This window comes from Alligator mississippiensis, chromosome 8 (genome assembly GCF_030867095.1).
Source record: "Alligator mississippiensis isolate rAllMis1 chromosome 8, rAllMis1, whole genome shotgun sequence".
Classification (NCBI taxonomy): domain Eukaryota; kingdom Metazoa; phylum Chordata; order Crocodylia; family Alligatoridae; genus Alligator; species Alligator mississippiensis.
In genome coordinates, this window is record NC_081831.1 from 12,617,641 (window position 1) to 12,628,482 (window position 10,842).

Consider the following 10,842-nt stretch of genomic DNA (forward strand, 5'->3'; position numbering starts at 1 on the left):
ACATCAGAAATGTCTAGTCTGTTTGTCTCCAAGTCACGGGGGCCAGAAGTCACAGAGCTGTTCTCCTGCTCCTCACCAGGTCATGATCTCTCATGCCCTGGTCTCTGCAGAGTTTATACATGGTCAAAGCAGTTGTGACTGGGGTGCTCCATCCCTGCCAGCACCACCTGCCTTTTGCCCTGTCTGGACCATGCCTTTCTTCATACGAAGGGATATGGCTAAGTCCCTCCCTCTCCCACCGGTCCGGCCTTCCTGTGCCTCGGTTGCACACAGCAACCCAGCTCTCACCTGTTTTTTCCATTGCCACCTCCACATTTCCTCTCAGAGCTTTTCAACCCCTCAAAGGCTGCACGGCCCACCCACTAGGATCCTGCGCAACAAGCTAACAATGCATGCGCGTAACTGCTGCCTCCATCGGCCCCAACGTATCTTCACCACAGCGATAGGGTCTCTCCTTTTATCACAGCCTGGCCGGCGAGAGCATCCAGTCTTAAATCTAGACCTGGCCTTAAGCCTTTTCTGACTCCAGTCCTGCAGTTGATCTTTCAGAATATGCATGAAAGAGAAGGATCCGACCGAAGGGTTAAACATTACCAGACTGAGAGTCTGAATCTCAAGGCCTGACAATTGGTTCCAGTTGACTGGCTTGCCTGGTAATTTTTCACAAGATAAATACAACCAGGAATGAGCGGTAATAACTGAAGGACCCTTCACGGCAGCAACACCCCCCCCAGCTACTCCCATGCTGCTTTCTTTCCTTTCAATACCCCCCCACCCTCCAGCCCAAAGGCTGCCACCAGCATCATTTATCAGTTGACCTGAAATCCCCAGCCTCTAACTACAGAGTAACCAGCATGCTGGGATACCGGAGCCAGTATTCACAACATCAACATGTGAACAGGGTACAATCCATGCCCAGGGCACCAGGACTGGGATTCACACTTCCTCCCCCTCCCCAAGACCCCTCAGCAAGCATCAAATTCACAGCAGCTTGCAAGAGGGGCAGCAAGCAGCAGTGCCCACATCTTAGCTCCCCGCTACTGTGCCAAGAGGCAGGCAAGGGTACTCACTGCTCTTGGAGGCTTTGACCTTGGCCACCAGTTTCTGCACACCAGGCACATCCCCATTTTTCACAGCCTGGATCATCTCCTGCTCTCGCCCCATCATGGACAAGTCGGAGCGTCAGCACAGCAAAAGGAAGAAGTCCTCCAATCCCTCGGATTTATACAGCCATGAGAGTGTGTGCACAACTCCTCAAAGCACGCTCGAATGGAGGGAAAAACCCAGCAAAGGAGATAGTTAAAGTTTCCACGGGACATAAAAAAAAAAAAAAAAGAAGTCTTGAAGAAGATTGCTCTGCTAATGACAACAACCGCAGCCAGGAGTCACTTTCCTTTTAAGGGGAACAGAGACGGAGATGCAGTCTGGTTCAGGAACAAGCAATCAATTAAACAAAAAAATAGTTCAGTGCTTGGGGACTGACTCCCGGCAGCAACAGGGCCCTGCGAGACAAAGCCAGGCAGCCTGGAGGAGGGGGCCAGGAGAGTTTGCCCTCTTAACTGAACATGCGTAAAGCTCCCAGAGACAAAGGTGTCATGTTTTGCTTCCCTCGCTAGGCCGGACTGCGCTGCTAAGCCCCCAGCCCTTCCCGAAGGGATTAGTGGCTCCTTTCCATCTGGAAGTTATAGATCCTCTCGCTCTCGTGCTGGTCCGCGTTATCCCCCTCGTTCCGGCATTCCTCACCGTTGCGTCTCTGCCAGCCCCTGCTCCCTGGCCTGCAATCTCAGAGCCTCGCTGGCAGAGCCCTTGGGGAGAGGCTGGAGCAGCGTTCCCAGTACCTGTGAACGGAACGACAGAGTCAGATTTCAAAGGCTATTTACTTTGCCTGACTGTGAAAGCCCTCCGCTTTTGCATCCATGGTGAAAAATAACTACCTGGACTATATTTAGTAGGAGCAGGAGCTGGGCCATCCCCACATTAACAGGGCTAGAGGAAGGACCTGCGCCATGAATGTCCTAATAATAGGTGCTGTGGCCCAGCTTAGGGGACATAATGACCAGTCGAGTTTTAAGATGTTCCCAATTGTGGAGCGTCCAGTCCTTTCCTTGGGAAGCCGTTGCTAGGGGCCATTTACAATGACTCCATTTCAGCCTCCAAGTCCTAGTTAGACCCACTTGGACCACACTGAATGTTTCTGCTCCCCTTGCACTGTGCCAACATGCATACCAGCCCTCAAAATTAATTGGGAAGCGCCAGCGCACTGGGATTTGAGAGCTTCCGATTAAGGTTATTAGCACACGAGCATTGTCAGGCTGATCATTGTCTCAGATAATGAGCTGAACGCAAGCTGGCAGCATGACGGTACTCAGAGGAGCAAGGGGGATCAAACTTAACTCAGTCCCCAGCAAGCTAGATGCCTGCTGGCTGACTGGGTCTCCATCCAGCTGCAGAAGGCCCTTGGAAAGAGGGCAGAGGTCTTGTTTCACATACTGGGCTTTCCACCTAAACCCTTCCACTGTGGGAGCCCCAGCACATTCATTTTTACCCCCCAGCACATTGCCTCACTAGAGGCCCTCCCCACTTCTCCTTCTCTCTGAACTTGCACTAGCCTAACACCAAGATTTTAGGATTGTACTCTGGACATTTCCAGACTTCTCCCAGGTTCCAGCTTCTTTCCCTCCTCACAAAACCATGAGAAAAAGAGCATGCAAGAGCGGATAAGGAAGTTTCATACAAGCCGACATCAAATAGCAACGCTTCTCCAGTAGTTCTGATCTAGGCCAGATTAGAGCCCGTGATCTAGGGGAAAAGGCTCTTGTTTCCACCCCTAGTCACTTGGACCATGCCTTCTTCCTAAATCTCCCTTTCCTAAAGCTCTCGAGAAGCATCCTCAGCTGTTTATACAGCACTGGGTGTTGTTTCCTCTAAGCAATTGAAGGTCGTTGCTTGACAAACTGAAACCATGGGAAGAGAAAGGGGAACTATCAGAATGATCTCTCTTCTCCATCGTGCTGAAAACCGGACTGCACAGCAGTGACTCAGAGACCCTGGGTCTATCTAGTTCCAGAACGGCACTTCCCAGGGCTTTCGCACATCTCCGGTGCTCCCTGGATGCAGTAGGACCTGCACACCGAAGAGGCAGGATGGGGAGAGAAACTATTTTGCACCTTAGCCCCAGCCGCCTTAGCACCTTAGCCCCAGGATAACTAACCCCTGGAAAAAAAAATTATCTAGGGACAGCTGCTGAGTTGCCAAACCCCAGCGATTAGGAGACAGGACAATGTCCTTCCCTGCCACTTGAAAGCCAACCCACTTTTTGTGTCAAAGGGGCCACATTTGCCCAGGCACTCAAGGAAAGACATGGGATCTCCCTGGGCAGGCCTTGGGTTTAGCAGAGCTGCTGAGGTCCTGGGCAGCCCAGTTTCTCTGGATTTGCACACCAGAAGTGGGGAAGATGGCATCCATTCAGGTTTCCTGTCACTTCCCCACTTCCATCAATGCCAAGCCAGGCCTGCTTTGAGAGTCTCTCTTAGTTATCAAGTTAAATTCAAACTACAACCGCTTGGCTCAAATCTAACGCTCGAGTCCATCCTCCTGGAGACTCGCCTCACACAAACATTACAGTGACTCGAGCAATCCCCTTCTGGAGTCTCACTGATTGTACCAGCTTAAAAGCCACTTTGTTTCATTCCCATTCACCGACTTTCTCCAGCCTCACTTCAGAGACAAAAAACGTGAGCGCTGGCTTCTTCCATCTGTAGCAGTTTCAAGAATCAGCTTGACCAAAGCCAGGAAACTGCCTGATCCCCGAGCACAGCTTCCGACTCCACTTGCATACAGGACTCTGCCAAGTAACTACCAAGCATCCGCCATTCTGTGCAACAAAGTGTTAACCATCTGCGCCTCCAGCATCCTCGGAGAGCCCGGCAGCCTCGGAGGTAATCCTCGTTTCTCCCTCCTCCCCCACCCCAATTCGTGCCCACTGGCAACGGTCTGGAATGCGCTCTGCTGCTGTATCGCCCGTGAACGAGCAGCTCCCGCCGAAGAAACCCAGTCTCTCCGCTCAGGAATTCACCTGGAGAACGCAGGTATCCCAAGTATTCCTTCACCAAATAACTTGAAGCAAAGAGTGGTGGAGAGGAGTTGAGTTACAGAAGGGGAGAACAAGGATGCTGGACAGCTATAAAGCCAGCCCAGCCTACCCCCCAAGGGCAGGCCGGTGGAAGCTGCCCTCAGAAAGGAAAAGAAATGTGATCGGAGCCCTAAACACCTCACAGAGAGGCACCTCCACCGGGCAGGAGGCCACGTCCGACCTTTTCAGGGCATGCCCTCAGCCCGTTGCCCAGCTGGGGAAAGCTGAGGCCGGGATGGCCAAGGCACTGCCTGGCTCCAGGCCGTGCAGGGAGGCAGGGGCCAAGAAGCGGGCTCATGTGTTAGGAGGGAAAAAAGGGAAATCTTGAGGGGGGAAGAAGGGATAGAGGTGACTGGAAACGATTCACTCCGAGTTCAGGCGAGGGCAGAGCGGGCCGGGGCAAAGGGACGTCGGCTCCGGAGTGGCGGCGCTGGAGCCGGAGCCGGAGCCGCGCGGGGCTGTGCCTGGAGGAGGGGCTGCAAAGAGATTTACCCAAGAAGGAGAAGGAGGAAAGTCGGGCTCGGGCGGCCGCGCCTCCCTGCTCCCGCCCCGGCTCCTTCTTCCTCTCGGGCTCGGTCCCACTCACCTCCTCGGCTCTCCCGCGGCCGGCCGGCCCGCAGCCCAAGTTGCAAACCCCGTGCCTCCTCGGCCGCGTCTGGCCGGGCCGCGCCGGGATCTCCTCGCCCGCCCGCCGCCAAGTTGGTGCAAGAAGAGCCGGGGCGGAGCGGGGCAGAGCTCCCCCCGCACTCAAATGCCTTTGATCCCGCGGCCCGGGGGAGGAGCAGGGGAGGCAGCGAGAGCAGAGCCAGCCTCTGTGCCCGCCCGGCTCCGGCTCCGGCTCCAGCTCCCGCTCCCGGGGCACTGCGACTCCCGCCAAGAGCCGCCCAGGCCTGCAGGAGATCCGCCCCGCACCGCCCTCTGCAAAGCCGCGGGCGGGGGCGGGGCCGGGGCCGGGGCCGGGGGCGGGCACAGGTGTGCGCGGGCCGGGCCCGCTCCGCTTTGAGATCCGGCTGCAGCCGGCTCCTCTCTGACTGGCAGCTCCCGCGCCTGTCTCCAGCCTCCACCTGCTTGGCTCCGGCCCCGGCCCCGGCCCCGGCCCCGGCCCCTGCCCCTCTTCTGCTGCAGAGGGTCTCCCAGGCAGGCCCCCACGGCTCCAGCAAACTCCCAGCCTGCCGACTCCTTGCAGCTCCGCTGCCTGGGTCCCCTCTCCAGCAAGAGTTTTGCCCTCAGCGGACCCAGCTCTCTGCAACCAGCCTGAACTTGGCTCCTTATCCAGGAATAAGGAACTGGGACCTAGGAATAAGGGACCAACTTCAGCCTTGTCTCTCTACCAGGCTGGAAACCTCGGGCTGGAAGCTCTGGGCTCCACTGCTGCCACAGGGGTCTTGCTGAATGATCCCCTCCACTCCCCCAGAAGGGCTGGCTGGAGCCAGCTTGGTTTTAGGTTGTCTTGGTTAAACACCAGCCACCTGCACTCTCAAGCCTGCGGCTGGGGGAGCTGGGAGGGTTTGCAACGCTGTCGTTGCCTCTGGAGTTGTCCTGCCGTGTACATAGTGCAGGGCATCGGCCTCCTTCCCCAGCAGCCTCCCAGCGTCGTGTATGCGTGTGAGGTTTGGGCCCTGATCCTGGAGCGGCTGTTGGGATAGGAAGAGCACGGGCAATTATTTTGGGCAGAGGGCTGCTTACCGAGTTTTGGCAAGCCACAGAGGGCTGCATGACAGGCAGCCAGGGGCAAATAAATATTAATTTCCTAAATTTTTAGGGGCCCCGCAGGCCGGATAGAATGGCCTGGCAGGCCATATCCAGCCCGTGGGTCGCATTTTGCCCACCCCTGCCCTGGCAGGATGCGGAGTTCACAGTGCCGGTCCCCTGCCATCGCTCGTGGCCCCAGACCCTGAGCTGTAGGGACTTCAAGGAAGTTTGTGGGACGGCCCTGACTGTCTTCATAGATAGAATCATAGAAAATGAGAGCTGGGAGGAACCTTGGGAGGTTATCTAAAGCAGGACCATCCCCAACTATCTCATCCCAGCTAGGGCTTAAAAACCTCCAAGGATGGAGAGTCCACCACTTCTCTGGGTAACCTGTTCCAGTGCTCTCCACGTGAGAAAGTTCTTCCTAATATCTCACCTAAACTTCCCTTGCTGCAAGTTGAGCCCATCACTCCTTGTTGTCATCTGCCAGCACGGAGAACAGTCTAGCTCCATCCTCTTTGGAACCACCCTTCAGGGAGTTAAAGGATGCTATTCAGTTAAATTGTTAATGCCCAATCACATTCAAAACATACACTCTGTTTTTAATGGCTCAACCCAGAGGCTTCTGGGGAAGTCATGAGACCTCAGGATCAGGCCCTATGAAATGACACCAATTATGGTGTATTCAGCATCCAAAATCGAGAGGAAAATGGCAGGGCTTGATGAGGAGGAGGAGGATCAGGAGTTCTGGGACACACCCTGCCTCTTTGTTCTGAATAAGATTATTATGCACGTTTGATGATAAATGCCATCACTTGATGGCTGTTATTCTGAAGCGTGAAGCTATAAGGAATCTTGCTAGGGAGCAACATGAACTTAAAAGTTTCATTATTCCTCGCGTGATTTTGCCAGAGCGTGTAAAGCACGTTGACATTTATAATAATCCCTTGAATTTACGTAGCACCTTTTGTCCTTTTAAGGATCTTAATTAAGCTTCACAACTTCCAGGGAAGCAGATATACCAGCTTTGCAAATGGGGATGCTGAGTACTGATTTACTTGTGGGGTTTGTACCAATGAGACTTCCATTTAGGAAAGTTTCTACCACTATAGTTAAACTGAAACAAGCCCTTCTGTAGATTGTCATATGGGGATACGGGAACCTTACACTGTGACAGTGTATTTCCTTTCCTGTTAGGGACTAAGGTATGCTAGTATAATGCACCTTCAGACCGGTATAACTGTGCCCCCATCTCCCCCCAGAGGGATGTATCACTTTATACCACTGTGCTTAAAGTGATATAACTTTTGCATAGAGACAAATTCTAAATCACACCAAATCAGGAGCTGTATTTTTAAAGCAAGCTGTGGATTAAGTACCTGGCCTGATTTGCTGAACCTCAGCCATTCCCAGTGAAGTCTCTGAACACTAAGGCCAAGTCTTTGTGCTCCTGACTTCATGTATCCAAGTTCGAAAAAATGGACTTGAGCTGCTTGCCCAAAGCCCACAGCAGCTCCATGGGAGGGCAGGGATTAGGAGACAGTAGTTCTGATTTCCTATTAGTAAACCACACAGAATTTCACTTAACCCTTGGGGATTAAATCTGTCTATTTTGTGGTCATTTAGTGAAGAGAGCTGTTGCTGTTCCCGCACATGGGACTCTCTACACGCAGAGGACATAGGATTATGATGCCTGATTTACAGCATCCATAGTTCAGATTCCAAACTGGGATGATCAGCAGTCAAGACAAGCCACCCGCTCCCTCTCCTGCACAGTCAGCTCATTTTTGTTCTTTCTGGGTGGCAGGTGAGAGCTGAATGCACCTCACTCCTGCCTTTCTGGAGGAAAACTACATACTGGACCCGGCTAAGAGCTCACCCCAGCCTGAGTCTTCACTTTCTCAGGGCTTGAATTTTAGAGGTACAGCTCCCACTGACTTTGGCCAGACTTTGGCCAGAGCTGTTTTCTCCATGGCTTTGAGAATTTGGCTTCCAGTGAGCTCTGGGTGGATGGGACAGTGCAGCTCAGACTGAATCAAGGATTTCCATAAACTCTAGATAATTTGGGTCAATGCAGCCATCTAGGGGCGAGTACCAGTACTATCTCCTCACTGCAGGATAATGCCAGGGGCTCAGCAGTCACTTGTGGCCGGCTTTTCTGAGGGAGATAGGAATTACCACAATATTTTGCTATCTGCGAACCAAGAATGGGGGCTTGATGTTAGCAAACATTGTTGCCCAGGGTCAGCATGGCCACAGATCTGCGCTTCCCATGCTGGGCATCCTAGAAGTACAACCCTGCTATGGACGCTACAGGGAACTCCATGAGCACTACAAGGCCCATGACGCAGAGCTGAGCACCCATGTGTGAATCGAAGCATTTACCCCTCCCAACTATTAAAGGAAGCTATGAAATGAGCTAAGGTCCCAAAGGCACCAGCCCTTTAATCTGACCCAACCCTGGTCACTGGCTAATGCAACCCTCAGCTGTCCCAAAAGCAGCAAACAGCCCATACACAGGGCTGCAAGATTTCCTCTTGGCCCAGCTACGCTTGTCAATTTTTCCGTAGCCCCCACAACTTTGGCAGCTGATTTATGCCCTTAGCTCATCCCTGTTGCCCCATCGGTCTCAGTAGCTGCGTATTGCTCTGTCCTCTCCCGGGGATTATTCCCTAACACTTTATTTTTCCCTACAGTCAAAAGAAAATGATGTATTTGCTCTCGGAAAACAAAAGCCAGGCCTACTGGCCAAGAGCAGGGTGCCCGGGGCCCTGCAGATCACCTCCAGATCACCTCCAGGTATCACAGCTGGCCCCAGGGGAGAGCAGCGAGCAAGAACGAGCTTTAAGTACAAAGTGTGCAAAACTCAGAAATCTCTCTGTTTGCTAAACTTGGAATGTCTCGGGCCGTTTTAGCTCCGCCTAGCGGCCTGCAGGAGCCCGGGAGATTAGGACGAGGGCTGAGAGCAAACTTTGAAACCATTTTAAGTATGTTATGAAATAGCCTGACAAAGACACACATTTTTTTTCAGGTTCAGCTCAGACAGTCCTGCTCTCAGAAAAAACCTCTCTGTGAGCTAAGCCCTGCAGTAAGCCTCAGGGCTACCTGTGCTTCAGAGGGGAGCAGGAAGGGACTAGAGAATTCATTTATTTTCTCATTTAAATCAAATCCTTTCTTATAACCAGGACTGGCTGGGAAGGCAGGAGCACCACTCAGCCAAACAGACAGATTAAGGGCATTGGCTGAAAATGCTGATCACCCCCTCAACACCCTGAAAACAACCCATTGCAGTGTCACAATGCACTGTCACAACAGCTGTAGTCCAGGAAGAGATTGAGTGGGTGGGATAAAAAGGCCATTAGGGGAACCAGTGGGACTTCTACCTTGGTTTTTTTTTTAATCCTTGCCATTTGCTGCCATTTTGCCCATTCCAAAGACAAAAAGTGTCCTCACCCGTGTTGTTATGACTCTCCCCTTCCCACCACATACAACATCTTTGGGAGGGACAGCTTAGCAGCTTTAGAGGCAGGAGCTCTACACAGTCACTACCCTCTCCCTAAGTTTGGCGATGCACTGTTGGGAGGAGAGAGCTCTCTGGGGCATTGCTGAGGTCAAACTCAGGCTCTGACACCTCTTCAAGCCCTTGGTAAAGGCAGGAGAGAGGTGCTAGCCTTCCAGTGGATGACTGGTCCTATGTATTTGCTCAGATTTAAAGATTAAGACAATGCAAAGCTCTAGGCACACATACAATTCACATTTCGTAGAGAAACCATAAGATATGGTCAACTGCCCTGTCAGTCGAACCATAAGATGTGGTATAAGATAGGTCAACTGCCCTGTCAGCAGTAAAGCACTCCTAACTCCACCTAAATTGGCAAACCTTGTCTCTTCCCAACAGCCCCAGTGAAAACCTATTTTAATAAAGCTATTATAATAGAGTCCGCAAGGGACCAACTGGGCTTGGTTTGACCAAGCGAAGGGAGTAAAGTTCAGAAGGAAAGCTCCTTCTCTGAAAATCCCTCTCCCAGAGGAAGGCAACCGTGGACTGGCAGTTCAAGTGTCCCAATAGACAGATTCAAACCCTTCACTGGCCTGTAAGGCCCTGTATGATCCCTTCCCACCATCTCTGTGCTCTCATCACCCTCATCTCCCCCTGCGCTCCTGTCTCTGCACACTTTCACTCATGGTGGCCCCATACCTATGGCTTCATCAAGGCCTCACCCTCCTGCAAAACCTCAACTCTGGCAGGGACCCAGCCTGCCTTCCCACCCCAGCCATCTCCCCCACCCTTTTCTTCCCAACTATCCCACCAGTGTGTGTTTCTAATCTCATTTGGGGTTTGACCCTGCACCTGCTGAAGCCAATGGCAAATCCCTTATTGATAGGCAAGGATGAAGGCTCAGCCCTGAGGCTCTAAGGTCTTCAGGGGAGAACTTGTTTGTGTAGCACCCAGATGCACTTGCTACACCGGTGTCATTTGTAAAAGCCCCTCTGCAATAGGCACTGATGGACAGAGATGCCCAGGTCTAAATGGGCAGTGGAGACTGAGCCCCTCTCAGGTCTTAGCTTGGTTAAGAGTCCAGGTTAAAAGTGAATCATGTTGGTTGGACAGCTTGCCTGGCAGCTGTGGATAAACGACTCGGCTCCCTGGGGAGCCAGTCCAACCCCAGCTGATAAAACCAGCAACAACAAGGGAAGGAACCCGGGCAGGAATTCTCCCCATCTTAACAGGTTTCCATGTGGACACAGAGCTCTAATCCCCGGTGAGCCCCGAGCTGGCTCATTGCTCTCTGTCCCATGTGGAGGAAGCGGGAGGCTTTGGGCTGCATTTCCAGGAGCTGAATGTTTGTAGATATGGGTTAGGGCCAGTCCAGTAGATGCGACCCCCACCTGCCCCACCAAGCCACGTCCATTCCAGCCACTTCTCACAGCTCAGGTGGGCAGATTGCACGGGGGTGAGACACAGCCCCAGTCCTGCTCTCCGGATGGCCAGAAATAGCCCTGTTCGCTCCAGCCCT

At 52.8% G+C, this 10,842-nt stretch overlaps 1 protein-coding gene across 6 annotated transcripts in view; it reads right to left on the minus strand.

Moving 5' to 3' along the window:
* Positions 1-5,069, minus strand: part of CASKIN2 (CASK interacting protein 2) — a 55,853-nt gene extending 50,784 nt beyond the window's left edge. For 3 of the 6 annotated variants that reach the window (XM_014601943.3, XM_014601942.3, XM_006269251.4), the window contains exons 1-2: positions 4,719-5,068; positions 1,071-1,838 (exon numbers count right to left, since the gene is read on the minus strand). In XM_014601943.3, coding sequence (XP_014457429.1) covers positions 1,071-1,167 — 97 coding nt within the window. In that variant the 5' untranslated portion in view covers positions 1,168-1,838; positions 4,719-5,068. Of the gene's footprint in view, positions 1-1,070; positions 1,839-4,624; positions 4,674-4,718 lie in introns of those variants that run through there. The other 3 variants (XM_019494406.2, XM_019494407.2, XM_059732119.1) reach the window with 3 other exon arrangements.
* Positions 5,070-10,842: the final 5,773 nt, after the last annotated feature.